Consider the following 17,083-nt stretch of genomic DNA (forward strand, 5'->3'; position numbering starts at 1 on the left):
GTACTGAAGTGCTGGGATGAGGGGAATTTCACTTTTTTTTTTTTTTTTTTAATGTACTTGTGCAGTGTCTGCAGTTATTTTTAATCACAATGATTTTATAATGTTACAAAAGAAAAGAAATTATAAATGCTAAAGAACCCAATCTTTGACCAAAAAGAAAGAATTTTGGTTAGAAGAATTGCTTTAAAAGAAGATGTATTTATCTTTGCCTAATGAAAATTTAAATAAAAAAATAGACAAAACTCTTCCTTGCTATTGTATTAATTTTCTGTATCTGGAATATTTATTTTAGTGGTTTCTCTTTGGTTATTTAATTCATTGTGTTTAACTGATAGTGTTTACTGGAATTTAGTGAAAAGCTATTTTGTAAATATCTTCAGTTGTGATTTACCTAGTGTAATATCTCCCCCAGTGAATTGACTGTGAGTGGGGAATTAGTAAAGCAGATAACAGATCTGGAGAGTAGTCTGTGGCTTTACTTATCTCCACAGGAAACCGTATTTCATATTGGTAAGTTTGAAATCTTTCCTGTAGCTCCTCCCGATTGTTCATTGTTGTTACCGTTTTAATGAGAGGTAGAAATGAGCCAAACCAACCTGCTTCTTTCCTTCTACTAAATTAATGTCAAAGGAAATTCTTCAGCCCAAATAAATAAGTGAATGTGGATGGAATCAGATTCTGACTCAACATGTCCAATTAATTGCTTCCAAACGTTAAGATACATTCTTAAGAAACCCCACACATAATAAAAAATCAACCAGTGGAGAATGATTACGTGAGAAGTGAACTAGCTTAGAACCATCTTTGTTTACAAAACCCCATTTAAGTTGACATTAATATTTGCTATCTACTCTATTATAAATCAAGATTTATTGTAGAAATGTACCAAAGATAGCACAATAATAAAGAAAACAGATTCATCTCAGGTTTTGAAATGTACCTAACAAATTCAGCCTCTTGCAAAATAACTTTCTTATTCAAAATGGAACTGGGAATTGTTCAGCACACAGTGAATCACCTTTTGGCAAGTACAATAGAATCTTTAGGGACATTTTGCAGTATCTTGTTCAATTGTTAGGATGTTTTTAGCTTTCACAGGTAGGGAAGAAGGTAGCTTGTATAGCCATCATCTTGTTGCTAAAATTGTACAGTAAAGATTTTTCAGAGTTGCTGTTGCAATAGATCCTTTTGCTTTTTTTTTTTTTTTTCTTCCTGTTTCTTTACCCAGAGCTGCTTTGTCTCTCAAAAACAATCTGGAATTACTTAATGCTCTTTTCTGGTTTTACTATTTATCCAGGACTCAAATGTTAAACATTAATGTGGGAAACTCCCTTTTCCTTACCTCATAGTCCTATATTTATTTAACTGTTATTTTGCAAGAAGAAAACCTCATCTTTCTCTCTCTGTGTTAATGTACTTCTTTTTATTGACAGACACATTTTGTTTTTGTATTTGCTTTTTTTCAGGAGGCTTTAGAGCCACCCCTGGATGATTTTGAGGTGACGGAGACCACCACGGCAACCGAAGTGATTAAATATGAGTATCATGTCTTATATTCCTGCAGCTACCAAGTGCCTGTGCTTTACTTTAGGGCAAGCTTTTTAGGTAAGACCATGTTGGAAGCTAAATGTAAATTCATAGCATTTACATATAAGGCAGAAAGCAGATTTGGAAAATTATTCTTGAGAGAAAAAAATAGAGTTAAAAATAAGAAAACTGTGGGTGAGGTAAGGTTTTACCAGTAAATTTTCTCATGCTTTAGAAAGAGTATCAAGACTTCAGAGTGAATGATATCATCCCAGCCTTAAGTCTGATCTTCAGATTCTTGGCCTCCTGCCCAGCGTTGACTAAGCCCCCTGGCCCTTTTTCTTTTCTTTACTTTAAACAAGTAGGAACAACTTAAAGCTACAATGTTTATTTACTTCTAACTTTACAGTAAAAATTTCTTTCAATCTCAAGTGATCCCATTAACTCAAAAGTCCCCATGTCTCCTTCCCCAAGCACTAATTATTATTTCAGGAACTGTTCATCAATCCATTTAAGCTATATTTAAAAATAGCACTAACATTTCCTTCCGCCATCTATACATCTCCAATACCTCAGCTTCCTGCGATGCTGTTACTCAACTCATCCCCCTTGCCAAGAAGGTGGAACACCCTGTCTCCTCTGAGGCCTTGGCTAATAAAGCTTATTTAATGAGCAGCCGCGTGGAGTCCTCACCCTGCAGCGCAGCCGGGACTCCCCCCCTTCACGTCCTATGACTTAACCGGGTCAACATTTTGAGGCCCCTCCACCCTGGGCTCAGAGACAAGAGGAGCCACCTCCCCAGCCCACCCCTACCCTATTTCTCCTTTTCTATCTGGACTTAGCAGCAGCATTTTGCATTTTGAACAGGCTTCTAACCTTTTCTGGATAGCTAAGACATCTGAATTTAGCCAGTGATATTTTATTTTTAATTAAAAAGTAGCTTAAGCTGCTTTGAATGTGTATTTGGTAGATTTAATCACTTGCTGCCTTATATTGTTTAATGGTCTCTAATTTTGCAGTGTTGGTGGTTTAACAAGCACTTAGGATTTAAAACACAAGAACAAATTCTCATAGACTCCCTGGTGAGAAGATTTTACTCTGAGGTACAGCTCCTAAGAACTGACAATTTGGGGTAAATTTTCAACATGGAACATGGGGAGTTGAGGACACTGATAGTTCACCAATTCACAATCTCTTGCTGCAGATTTATCCGTATGATTATTACAGGCCTTTAAAACACTCACTTTATTGTAATTCTATTGGGTTTGGAGCCCAGGGGTTAAAGGAAGTTTCTTGTCAGTGAGCTGTGTTATACTAAAAAGTAGAAGGGGATACATTTATTTACCAGAGGGAAGAAAAATGTCCTTCTAGGTTTTGGTTTGCGAGGGCTCTACCCAGTACCTTCTGGATTCAAAGCCATGTCAAGGCTGCAGGTAGAGGAAATAGGACACTACTTCTTCAATACTGTACTTTCATATAATTAGTATTCACCATAAGCAGTTAATCACCAGAGAAGAGCTCCCAGAGACAAAACAAGTTGTTTAGCTTGTCAGCATTAGGGAATCGGAGGTGCTGAAACATGACTGCTTCTAGCTGGAAGTGGGTCTTGCCGAGGCCGGGGGATGAGCTCATACGTGTACTTTGCTCTTATGTGCCAACAGCTCCCCTTACAGTACAGCACAGTAATTGTTCCTGCAAATCCATTTATATTTTAATGAAATTTGTATACTTCCTAAGATCTTTTCTTCATGACGGTTTTCTATTTCTTAAAAAAAAAACCTCTAGCCTTTTTGGATCCTATTTGTATATTTTTAAGATGCTCTTTATTTATGTTTTTATAAAGGCAATCAAAATGAGTCATTTATTTTGTGTGGAAGCATTTCTTGTTCTCCACCCTCCCTACTCTGTGTTCTATAGAATGAGCATTAGGAATTTTTAAATTCTGGAATTCACTTAGTGGTTTTTCAGGTACATTAAAATACCACATTTAATTTTTTTAAAGCATACTGAATGTTTTCTTGTGGAGAAACATGAAAAATGGTTCTTTCCTTTATCATAGTCTAATAATTTCTTTTCTCTTTTCTACCTAACTTAACCTAATGAGTATTCTAAAAAATGTATCGTCCTTTACTCTGGAGTCAGAATTTTTCCTTTTTTCCCCTCAGTCCATTCCCTCTTTATTTGTTACGTGATTACTCTGGCCCTTCATCTGTTAAACAAATCTCTGTCAGTGTGGTGAATGGATTCCTAACATCTTCCTCTTATTCCAGGTCCAGATTTTTCTTTGTCTCATTCTAAGAGAGTTCCAACCTAGAAAAAGGATGGCTATAAAATTTCTTGCTCAGGGGTCTTTTTTTGTTGCTTCAAAAATAGTTCACTTAGCCTTGTTTTTGACAGATATTTAGGATTTTTTTTTTTTCTTTTTGCATTTGACTCAGTAAAAATTAGCTTCTCTGCTTTGCTCTAAATTTTATTTCAGTACCTCTTGTTTTAGGTAAAGCAAGTGGTAAGTAATTCCCATTTAAATTGACATTACCTTTTCTTTTATCGACTGGCTTAGGTGCCAGAAGAGGTCTTTATTTTGTTTCTTGAAATGCAAATCACTGGACTGTGATTACCTCTTATTCCTTGATATGTCCAGTGTCCACCAGGCCAACTACTGCCTAAGACTCAGCTTACATGCCACTTACTGTTGCCACCCCCTTGTCATATCATATCACATTATATTATATATCATGTTGCACAATATCAGAAAAATATTTGTTTACTTGTCCCCTATAAAATGGTAAGCTAGAATATAGGGGTTTAAGGTAAAAAGAGGGAGGAAGGAAATTAATAGTGAGTACTTACAACCTACAAAGTGAACTTTATTCATAGCTCTGTGTGTGTGTGTGTGTAATACATATATGACATATGTATTCTTTGTCTTACTCATTTTTATACCCACAGTATCAACAAGTATTTATTGAATGAAACAGTGAGCAGGAATTTCTAACCATTTTTGCATATAGCCCAAAGATGGAAACCTTGTGATGGTGCCTTATTTGAACTTTTCTGATGAGTTATATGGAAGGGAGTAATGCTGCTGTCTCCAGGAAACTCAGAACCTAAACCATCTATATATCTTTACTCTTTAGCCTGGTGCTTCCTAGAGACAGCAGGAATGCTTGACTAAGGAAAATAGAAAGTCCTGAGGACTCAAAGGTGAGCATCTAAGCTAGGTGGGCAGCCCTGCCACTTCTTATAAACACATATTTTTATTTGATCCTTGAAGGCAGACAGCTAAGGTGAGACAGCATTCTGTTTCTGGGCATACGCAGAAACATTTCTACTACTTGGCCATATGGGAACTCTGTTCCCTAGGGTTTAACATGAATTTAAGAGAAGAAATAAGTCCTTTTTTCCCTAACTACTCTTGCCATTTTAGGTTTGGGAGAGGTGGTGGGGCACGCTTAATACCATTTGCTACCCAGCAGTGGGTGAGAGGTAATTGCACTTCTCTCAAGTACTAATAAATAGCCTACATTCAGACAGTGCTTTGTAGTCTATGAAGTCCATTCTCACAAAGCACTTTTGTCTTCAAGTGCCCACCTGTTTTTCTCCCCCACTATTTTTTTTAAAAATAAATTTATTTATTTATTTATTTATTTATTTTTGGTTGCGTTGGGTCTTCCTTGCTACGTGCGGGCTTTCTCTAGCTGCGTCGAGTGGGGGCTACCCTTCGTTGCGGTGCGCGGGCTTCTCCTTGCGGTGGCTTCTCTTGTTGCAGAGCACAGGCTCTAGGCGCGTGGGCTTCAGTAGTTGTGGTGCAGGGGCTCAGTAGTTGTGGCTCGCGGGCTTAGTTGCTCCACAGCATGTGGGATCTTCCCAGACCAGGGCTCAAACCCGTGTCCCCTGCATTGGCAGGCGGATTCTTAACCACTGCGCCACCAGGGAAGCCCTCCCCCAACTATTTTTAAAGCTCACCGCGTTAAGGAATTATTTGTACCGTGCTAAAGGCTTCTAACTGCTGCTCATCATTCCAGCACCTTTTTATGTCCCAGTGTTCCCTTTTGAGGGCTTGACTTGGTCAAAAGCTGATGGTAAGTGTTAGAAATGTGGTGTAAACCTTAGGCATATACATAATGGCTTTGGGCTTCACCAGACTCCTAAGTTTACCTAGTTTTACCTTACAACTAGAAATTTCTATATTTATTTCAGCTTGAATTCTGATTAATTTCTTCCCTGTCTCTCTTCCTTTCCTTTGTCCGTGATCTCTATTGAAAAATAGGCCAAGTGGTTCTTCTCATTTTCAAAATATTTAATTCTTTGGTGCTGACATATGGGTTCTTCTTGGGAACTGTTCTGACATATTTCTTTAATTAGTTAGAAGGGCTGCTTTTGAATAGGGAAGGAAACAACATTTCTTCCATTCAGCGACTGAATGTCTGTTTTTTCTGGAGATCCATTCTATTATTGGCCCAGGGAGTAAGAGTATAGAATTAAAAATGTAACCCAGATATTTCACGTAGAAGATTTATCCACTTGTTATATGCTTGAATGATGCTCATGGAGAAACAGAGCAAGAGAAATAGCCAGAGAATAATTTCTTCTTAAAGGCAGCGTAACCAAACCAAGATAAAGCCCAGCTCAAAGGAAGAATAATGAAAAGGTTGGAATTAGAATAGTATATACATCATCAGGGAGGAGGAGGAAGAGGCTTGTCCCTGGTGTGGAACAAGAGGGAGTCTTTGGACCATATAGAAGAAAATGACAGGAAAACAGGAAAGATGGGGGTTGGAGGAAGTTGGAGAATAAAAGTAAAATATTCATAGCTCTGCCCAACAATTTTCAAGGGAACATAACAGGTTGGCTTTTCTGAATAGGCTGGGAAAAGCACTGGAGAAGGGGAGATGGGTGAGTGCCAAGCTGTAGGGCTGGAAAGCATGGCATATTTGGGGAACAATGAGAGGCTGGTTTGAGGAAAACCTCTATTCCAAATTGTAGAAGAAATGGTTGGAAAGATACGTTGAGATAAAATTATGGAAGAGATAATGGATGGGATGGGGTTGGAGGATATAATGAAAGGGTGAAAGAGGTTGAGCAAAAGTGAATGGGATCAAAGGAGGGGTTTTCTAGAGCAGAAAGTATATGACTGAGTAGAGCAGAGAGAGAATTAATGAAGGATGAGAAGAAATTATGAAGAGTGAAATTTAGGAAAAGGAATTTGGCTTTTTTTAGTATAATTGTTAGAAATATTTTAAAAAAATTTAATAGTCTCTTAGAATGAACTGGAAAGAACATATTTTCAGGGAAAATAGAGTGAGAGTTAAGGCTGCTTGTTGAACAGGAAAGAAAGGTGGATTAGAAGGGTACTTAAAGATTAAAGCAAAAATGATTCTAGTTAATTATTATAATGACCAGGAAATAGAAGATGACTTGGCAGACAATTTAGAGTCTTATTTGATGGTAGAGAATCTTTAAGAAAGTTCATATATGCCACTTATATTTACATAAACCATAGGTCTAGCCAAAGTCATAATAATGCAATGGCACATGAATTTTAGTGCATTAAAAAGAGATTCTAGGGGTTGAAATGAAATTTGAAGAGCAAATGGTAAAAGTTATTAAGAAAAATAATGAAAAATTATTTAACTAATATAAATATATTCAAACCGAAAAGTTTAAATAATAGAGGGAATTTAGTGAGAATTATTTGTTGAACCAGGTAAATGTTTGAAACATTATGGGGAATTAGGGTACAAGTAGGATGCTGGGTTAGAACACATGATGGGAATAGAATCCCATTGAAAAGTCAAGCCCTAATTTTAAAATGTATTAAAGAAAAGGTGCAACAAAACTACAGGGACATCTAATTAGCTAAAAGGTTTATTCAAACCTGTGTTAGTACAAAGCATCACATACACAAAAAGCAACAGATTTCACATGGATTCAGAGGACAGGAAGAGAACATGAAAAGGCAGACAAATTAATTTTCTTCCCAATAAGGGACTATACTTTAGCTTTCCTGGACAAATAAATGTGTTGTGGACCATAAAGAAGAAACATTTCTTTGCTTACTCTTGACAAAACAAGCCCTGTTTGAAACATCCATTAAAACGTACATGAGTGCCTACTGTGTGCACAGCACAAAAACTCATTAGCCTATTTAAAAAATATGCTGACGAAAATCACTGCCTAACTGGAAACTAGTATATTGGTTTTCTCCTCCTTTAAAGTCACCAAAGCAGAGTTTGTTAAGTCCATATATTAGGTGCTGTGCTGAGAAGGTGATCACGGGAAGGAGATCATGTTGGATGGATAGTCAAGGTGCTGCTGCAGGTGTTAACAGGTCCATGTTCTGTGGGGTACTGAGATTTGAAGAAAGCCAGGAGTCCAAAATGCTGAGTACTGGTGTGCCAGAGCAAGAGGTTGGAATCAAAACCTCAGAACACTTTGGATAGGATTGAAAGTAGAGTGCATTCTGCTTTAGAACCAGCAGACGTAATGTTGTAGATATTCATCTGGTGATGTGGTCTTCGGAGTTCTGATGAATAGCTGTATCTCAGAGTTGGTGTCTCAGGTAACTTGTAGACCCAGTGTTGCTTCCCTTGGAACATTTTCTGATTCAGAGATTCTTCAAGAAGGTCTTGTGTGTACTTCTACTAGGTTAAGTGTTTAATTTAAATGAGAGGTTATAGCATCACCTGCATTATTTTAAGTTCTTAACAGTGTGTGGACAGTTTAAGGTGACCCCCAAATTGCTCCTCTTTGTGCTGTTGGGCATATTTCTCATAAAGATGGATTGCAACGTACATAAACTTTCTCATGTAACTGAAAGATGTCTTACATTTATTTTCCACTCAAAATTACTAGACAAATATATGACATTTAAAACATCAGGGATGATAATTTTGAAAATTGATAAATATTAAGCAAGACTTATAAACCATTTATCTGGGGTGTATTAGTTAGGTTAGCCTATACTTAGTTGCAAATAATTGAACCTGCCCATGATAAGCAGAAAAGGATTTATTGGAAGGGTAGATTGTAGAGTCAACTGAAGGCAAAAGTGTTATGATGTCTACCTCTCTTTGGCTTTAGTGGTGTGGAATGGGGTTCTGCCTACCACTTATTTTGGAATTTATCTCCCAAGTAGGAACTATGTTTGGATGCTGAAAAATCAAATATTCACTATACCTTTATCTACTTAACACTATAGATTTATATGAGTGTTTTACATAAATGAAAAGCTTTTAATCAATGAATTTTTAATCATGATTGTTCAGTCTTTATTCTTAGTAATAATTGTGCTAATTGCTCTAGAAATAATATTGAACATCTATCTATCCAAGCACTGGAAAATATTTATGCACAAGACATGAAAATGTTTCTGGAGTGCATAGATGAATAAAGGAATCAGAGATGATTGATGCCCTCAAGGAGCTTACAGTCTCCTGAGGGAAACAAGACAGGTTTGAAATTCACTGTAACAAGTAGAATACGTTAAGGGCCATAAGAGAGGTAAAAATTGTCACCGGCAGAGAATAGGTTAGTGGTTGACAGAGGCTGGGTGGGGGTGTGGGGGGTGTGGTAGAAATGAGAACATGTTGGTTAAAGGGTACAGATTTTCAGATATAAGATGAATAAGTTCTGGGAGTCTAATGTACAGCATGGTGACTACAGTTAACAATACTGTATTTATACTTGAGGGTTACTAAGAGAGTAGATTTTAAATGTTCTAACCACATTAACACATATACACACACACAAATGGTAAATATGTGAGGGGATGGATGCGTTAACTAACTTTATTGTGGTAACCATTTCCCAATATATACATATATCAAATCATCATATTGTACACCTTAAACTTACACAATGCTATGAATCCATTATATCTCAATAAAGCTGGGGGAAAAATTACCACCAGACCTCAGAGGGCAGAGATTACCTTGAGCTGGAGTGATCAAGAGAGGCCCTGGTTGGACTTGGGATTTGTCCATGCATTGATGAGGGAAGGGGCAGGCCTGGCCTACTAAGAAACCTAGGAAAGGCAAAATTCTAGATACTCCTAGGTTAGGCGATGCTGGTAGAGAGTACTAGTGACAACAAAAACACCACCACAACTAATATGTGTGTATCACTTTATAGTTTACAAAGAGCTCCTGGGTACTGGTCAGAATGCAGAGTCTGGAGCTGGAATGCCTTGGCTCTGATTCCTCACTCTGCTAATTACTAACTATGTGACCTTGTGGAAGTTACTGAACTTTTTGTTTCCTTTCTTTCATCATCTAAAAAAATGAGATAATAATAATAATACCTACTTTATAGAGTTTTAAAGTTTGTGAGCTAATACATAAAGTGGGGCTTGGCATGTAGTACCTTCCAGTAATGCTGGCTGAGTTCTGTGTCTTGGACCTCACAATAACACTGTAAGATAGGAACTGTTACTATCCTCAACTGCAGTCATACAAACTGAATGCTCAGCGGGGTTAAATGGTTTATTTATTCAAGGGTACATAGAAAACTATGGAGTTAAGACAAACTCTTTAGCCTTTTTATTTTACTGCACGATGCAGTAACCAAAATTTAAGAAACATTAAAGAGAAGTTGCCATAATCTATACTTTTGGAATTTTCATTCAGATTTCTTGAGGTTAATAAAGACTCAAAATGCAAAAAATGTATGTAGGAATAAATAAAAATTATAGAATTAGCCAGCATAGTAGCTGATGTGAATGTACATGAACAATTAACACTCATTTCATATCACAATATAATTTTCTCACTGAAGCAAAAATGAATTTTCCCCTTTGATGGAGCATCATCTCTGCCTTACTGTGGAGTGTGAGATGAATTTTTATAGACTTCAAAGCTCTCTTGAAGACAATATATTGAATAATGACATATTTCATTGTGAAAAATCCACCCTTTCCTTTTTATTTCTAGTGACCACATTCAGAACATTATTCTTACATTTACTCTAAATAATTTATCCTCTCTCATCTTCTTTTTAGGAGTTATGAAATTTTAGTGAAAGCATACACCGCAGGTTAAAGGTGACTTCAGCATGCTTACACTAGAGTTAGGTAGTGCTAGTGAAATATCTCACGCTGTTATTTGATTCATGAAAACTAATAGCCCTGAGAAATTTAATTTAGAAAGCTGAACATTTTGAGTAATATATAGATTACTTGACATGTAGGTTATTATTCAATTGAGAGATTTTATATGAAAATGTTAAATTAAATGCTACTGGCAGTTGCTAAAGATTGTACTTTTTAATTATTCTATTTTTCATCCAATGTCTCTGCCTCTTTTGTCATTGACATTTTATTATAGGTTGCTGAGAGAATATTCCTTTAGCTCAAATGTGTGTTATCATTCCAGGTGATAGAAGCACATAGTAGGCACTCAATAAACACTTGTGAAACAAATGACCTTAATTTACCATGCTCACTTTGTAGGTTGCTGCTGAAATTATTTCAGCTTCTACTTCTGTTTTTCAAGTATGCAAGGGATTTTACTGAGCTTCTCAGCTTCAGTGTGATTAATGAGATTTCTAAGCATGTTGAAATTGGTGCTATCGAATATCTTGGGTCTGAAACTAGGGAGTTGTTGATTGAGTATGCTTATGTCTCCTCTGACTGAGGCCAGACGGAAAAAATAGACCCTATAAACAGGGCTTAAAGTTCTTGATTGAAGATAACTTCAACTGAACATGAAGGCACAAAATAATATATTTCATGAGTTTAACCAAGTATTTGTTTATGTCCACATTTTAATTTAATTTTATTTTTATTAATTTTTATTGGAGTATAGTTGCTTTACAATGTTGTGTTAGCTTCTACTGCACAGCAAAATGAATCAGCCATACATATACATATATACCCTGCCCTGTGGATTTCCCTCCCATTTAGGACACCACAGTGCGTTAAGTAGAGTTCCTGTGCTTTACAGTATGCTCCCATCAGTTGTATTTTATGTATTTTATACATAGTATCAATAGTGTATATCCACATTTTAATTTTAAGTTAAAGTTTTGGGTCTTCAGTTTTCATAAATAGATTCAAAATCACAAAATTCTTCATGTTTCTGCCATATTTAAGGTTTTATGATGTGATTTAAAAAATATATTTGACTATCTCATTTCAATGATTTCAGTGGGATATCTGAAGGCTCCATTTTGGTTTTGTAGTACAGTCATATTTGAATATGTTTTGCATGTCAATTGCATATGTCATGGTTTTGAAGACATTGCTGATCAGGTCAGCATTTTTTGTCTTTGAATAAAGGATCACAAAACTAACTTTTGTATGTTTTTGCTCTTGAAGGTGTGAGCTATGACTAGGCAAACCAGTGATGAAGGCTTAGGGAAAAGAATCCACATCATACTTCATTAAATCATTATTGTCATATCTGTATGTGAGAGACAAAGCTGTATTACCCAGATCTTCTGTAGTGTAAATGGTTGGCAGAAACTGGAGAGATTGACACTCTTGTCAAAGTAACTGGCGCAAGCACTCATTTGATCATCATTAATATGTATGTTTCTAAACAGTTTTCTAAATACATTAGAGAATCCAATCACATCCATTCACTTAAAAAACACTCTTCTCTTCGTAGCAAGCAGGTAGCACTCTTATAGACATACATAAAAGAGTATCATGCATCTTTCTATGTTTTGAACTTATTTTTTATTCCTTGTGATTGTCTCTTATTTTGAGCTAACCAGGTCATTTTTTAACTCTTATATTTAAGGTGTTAAATTTTTTTCTCTAAATTAGGTGTTGCCTGAAAACTTAAGACACATACCCTTAATTCTAGCATCAAATCTGATGAAAATATTCTATAACATCTGTTTTGGGTCTCTCCACATTGTTGCTAGGCTGCTGATTATTGCATTTTGTATGAATGTTTCCAGCAGAGTATGCAGGGTTTTGACAGTGGTAATAGCCAAACCATTTACTCCATCCTTAGATTTTTAGCTGAAATATTTTAAGGAATAAAATTGAGATCATTACTGATTACCAGATTTTAAACCCAGCATTCTTCTCTAGGTATGCAAAGCCTTTCCCTGTCTTAGAGGAAATAAAGTTAAGGAAAGCATCCTTTCACTTGTCATTTATTCAATCAATATATAAAAAGCATTTGCAGTGTGTGAGTGAGGCTTAGAACTGCACAGCAGGGCTGCTGTGGTGAAAGGACAGATGCAGTCTTCACCCTCAGAGGCAGCACGGAATAGCAGGAGGAGCACTGAACTGTGAGTCCTGAGATTCCAGCTCCAGTGCAGTCATGAACTGGCTCCATAATTTTGGCAGATGTATATTTCCCAAGACCTTGGTTGCCTTATCTATAAAATTAGTAACTATACCAGCTATAATATTTTATTATCCTACAACTTGATTTCTTTTAACTTTGACATCTGAAAATTATTTTAAAAGCATGTCACCTTTTAATAATTTGATTATTTGGTTTGCTATCTGACACTGACGTACCGAAGATGCTATTCCCCTCTTCCAACATCAATACACACACACACACACACACACACACACACACACACACACACGTATGTGCATATTTTGAAGATGTGTAGTGCTTGAAATTAAAGTTTGGCCCTATTCTGTAAATGTGTTCAGAAAATAATATAACACAGATATTGAAGGCAGCTTGTTTTAAACTTGTAGCTAAACATGACATTCAAATGTTAATTGGATGAATAAATCTTGTTCATTTTACAGACATGGAAATGTCAATGGAATAAAACAATTTATCACAAGATAATGGTTTCCTGCCACCAGATAAATGCCAAGATGAAGATACTTATTGAAAATGTATCAAAATATTCTATTGCTATTTATTGAAAATAAAGGTTGAGAAAAGTTCAACTTTTCAGGTCAAACATGAGAAATGCCCTGCTTATGGTATTAGTATATTACTGTATCAAACACAATGTGCAAGGTGTAGCAACATGAGAAAATTCTAAGAAATAATGGTCTATAAATGAACCTTTTAGCTTTAAGGTATGAGAATTACTGGAATGGTGCAATGGGGGCTAGGAGGAGATACCTAATATATATTGAACTCTTGTTATGTGCGTGACACAGTCCTGGTGTGTTCACTGATGTAAACTGTTCACAAGAGCAGGATTTTTTTTTTTTTTTTGGCTACGTCGGGTCTCTCTTAGTTGCGGCACGCGGGCATAGTTGCCCCATGGCATGTGGGATCTTAGTTCCCCGACCAGGGATTGAACCCGCGTCCCCTGCATTGGAAGGCGAATTCTTAACCCCTGGACCACCAGGGGAGTCCCAGGAACACGATTTGAAAAGGATTATTATCCTCATTTTTTCAGGTAAAGTTAAAAGCAAAATAGTAAATCAACTATATTTCAATTAAAAAAAAAAGAAGCAAAATAACTTGCAGTCACATACAGAGTAAGTGCCAATACTAGGATTCAAACTCAGCCCGGACTTCAAATTTCGTGCTCTTCTCCTACACCCCACATCTTTACTTGTACTCCGTAAGTCTGAATGCAATACCTTTTGGTTTGGGGGGCTTTTGAGTAGATTATTTCCCCAAGTTTTGTTGTACCTGATGACCAAATACTTCTTTGGATCTAATATGCTGATGAGTCTTCTTTAAATGATATTGTCTACTTGCCTAAAGAAAAGGGCACACCCATAGGTCTTGAGGACTTGGTTAGCTCTAAGTGGGCCAAGTAGCACTAAATTCTAATGTTAAGACCACCTTCTTTTCAGCAGTGTGTGGTTTTAAAGTCCTTAGGTAATTCCCTCTTTCTGCTTTCTTTTCTGAACCTAGATGTCTATTTCTCCACTTTACTTACCTTGTGTCATAGTATTCTTCGTAAAATGCATTATTTGGGTGATTACGAATATAGGTGAATAATTGAAGTTGCTTAAACAAAGAAAAGGAGGTTTATTGTTCACTAAAGCTCTTACTGATCTCTTCATGCCAAGCCCTTCTCAAGTCCCTCCACCCCTAAGATCTCTTCTCCACCTGCCACAAACAGTGGGTGTTAATGTCTCCCTCCTCTGGACTCTCGAGAACTGCAGCTTTCCTCTGGCAGTGACCATTCTACCTAGGATTTTAGTATCAATATTTACTGATATACTTGTCATAATTTCCCTAGTAGGGAAATACTCCTTACTAGGAGAAACTGTGTGCTTTCCTCCTCTCTATTCCCCATGATACCCAACAGAGTGATTTGAACATTACAGATATTCAGCCAACAAAAGGGTGAAAGAAGCATATGTATGGTCTCTGATTTAAGGATTAGAGGAAGTATTAAGACTTCAGAGGTATCTATAGTACACCCTTGTGAATATGTGAGTCTACCTGGCCCTTTGCCGATGCTTCTGTTTATCAGTTCTCTCTAAAACACATTTATATCTTATTTATTTTGTAAAAATTCCTAGAGGCAATAAATGAGCAGATAATTTAACTGCTAGATGGTTACAAAGGGGACAAGTTTGAATGTTTACATTTCCCTCAGGAAGAAGATAGTAATTCATACAGCACTCTTTTGATATATAAATAGTGTGTGTACTAGTAAAGATTTTTTTAAAATCATAATATTCTTTCAGTAGTTTTAGATAGACATCAAGCATCATTGTGTCAGATGGATTACTAACTGGCAGTCTTTACCATGCGCTTTCACAGATGGAAGCCCTTTAGCTCTGAAGGACATATGGGAAGGAGTTCATGAGTGCTATAAGACTCGGCTGCTGCATGGACCGTGGGACACTATTACCCAACAGGTTAGAGAGTATTTTCATTGTATTATATGTGCTTCTTTCCCTCTGCTCGTCTTTTCTTCTAGTTCTCTCTCCTACTTTTTTTTCCTGTTTCACTCCTCTACTTCCTTACAGATTTCAATTCAAAGACAGTTTCCTTTAATACATCTTCCCAGATCCAGGCTTGGTTTAGCCTATCTGTTATAAGCCCTCATAGCACCCTGTAATTTTCCTTCATAGTGCATCTTACAGGTTTAAATTATCTATTTGGATTTTTTGAAAAAAATTTAATGTCTGTCTTTGCCATTATACTGTGTGCTCCCATGTGGGCAGACCCTGTTTTTTTTCCCTCTTCACTGTATACCCAGCACCAGCACAGTATTTATCATACAGTAGGTGTTCAATAAAAATGTATTAAGTAAATGAGAATAGAAACAAAGTTGGCATATACACCAAGAAATAGATGATTTAGCTTGTGTCACCTATAATGCTTCAGAGTTCTACTAATAGGTGCATTTGCAAAAAAAAATTAACTTTTGATTAATAATAAGTTGGCAGTAGTGATCTGAAAAAGTTGAGAAAATAGATCTACAAAAGTAGATATAAAAAATAGATTTGCAAAAGTAGAGAAAAATAGATTTGTCAATCATATAAGTCATTATTACTGCCCTGCTAAAATCAGTAATTATTTTAGAAATTTAAAAATACTCATCACCTTTCAACCAATCATGTTCTCTTTAAAAATAACTTTTACTTATATCAAAAATCTTATTTTTTCCCAGCCTCTGTTAAGCTTAATCAAAGCTTCCTTTAAAAATGACTTTATCAGCCATTAGAATTTTTATGCCCTCTTACGTGTTTGATCACAATAATGACAGTTTACCTCCCAATCAACTTCAGAATCCTTAGCATCTCATAAGTAGTTCTTTGGCAATGACTGCAAATGACCATTTTCTAGGTTTTAATTGAGGACAAAACTAGTTTTTAAGTATATGAATCACACTGCCCCTCAAATTAATCCTTTTCTTTCTCTTCCTACTGTCACCTTCCTAGTTCAAGCCCTGTTGCCTCATCTGGAACAATTAGTAAAACCTCCTACTTTGGTCTTCTGCTCCTTTCCTCCCTGCTCCTTCCCTCTAGTCAATTTTTCCTAACCATGCTGCTCTTATCTTACCCATGTGCAAACCTGCAATAGCTGTCCAAGGGGCTATGCTATGTGGTCTAAATGCCTTGCTGGGGTTCCAGTGGCTGCCGTTCCCTGGGTCCCACCAGCCCTTTCAAGCTTTTCTCCTACGCCTCCACACTACACAGTTTCAGCTCCTGCCAAGCATGGCTGTTCACTTCCCCAAACCCATTTTGTGCAGTTTGTTCTTGGAATTCTTTCCAGGTTTCATGCTTTCCCTGTTGCCTTTGTTCTATCTTTATATATCCCCCTTTTTCTTTCATATGTTCCTTTCTCGGAAACCACTTCAGCTTACAAAAACGGCCCCCTCTGAAATGCCATTTCTGTAGACCAGTAATCAGTGGTTGCTCTGAAGAAGGATAATATAATGAGATATATAAGCAAATCCATCATAAAGATTTTTGGCAAGAGCATTTTATTTTATGCAAAGTGTTTTAGATTAACCTTTAAGTATGTCAAGGTAAGTGCTAAGCGTTTCAACTTCCAGTGTCTTGTAAGTGACCACAAACTGTCCAAAAATGTAGAGTCAGAATCCACAGGACCCAGAAAATGTTTGGTTGTGAGAGTCAAGGAAGACGGCAAAGGATAGAGGAAGGGAGCATCCAAAAATATATATGTATTTAACTTCAGGGCCT

General features: G+C 36.6%; 1 protein-coding gene across 5 annotated transcripts in view; it reads left to right on the plus strand.

The window, feature by feature from the left end:
* ATG10 (autophagy related 10) overlaps nt 1-17,083 on the plus strand; it is a 230,835-nt gene that overhangs the window by 136,747 nt on the left and 77,005 nt on the right. For all 5 annotated transcript variants that reach the window (XR_009502341.1, XM_059916700.1, XM_059916701.1 and 2 more), the window contains 2 exons: nt 1,467-1,605; nt 15,192-15,289. Coding sequence is in view for 4 of the 5 variants with exons in the window: in XM_059916700.1 (XP_059772683.1) it covers nt 1,467-1,605; nt 15,192-15,289 (237 nt within the window). In the remaining variant the exon portion in view is untranslated. The remainder of the gene's footprint in view (nt 1-1,466; nt 1,606-15,191; nt 15,290-17,083) is intronic.

The sequence above is a fragment of the Balaenoptera ricei genome, chromosome 3 (assembly GCF_028023285.1).
Source record: "Balaenoptera ricei isolate mBalRic1 chromosome 3, mBalRic1.hap2, whole genome shotgun sequence".
Lineage (NCBI taxonomy): Eukaryota > Metazoa > Chordata > Mammalia > Artiodactyla > Balaenopteridae > Balaenoptera > Balaenoptera ricei.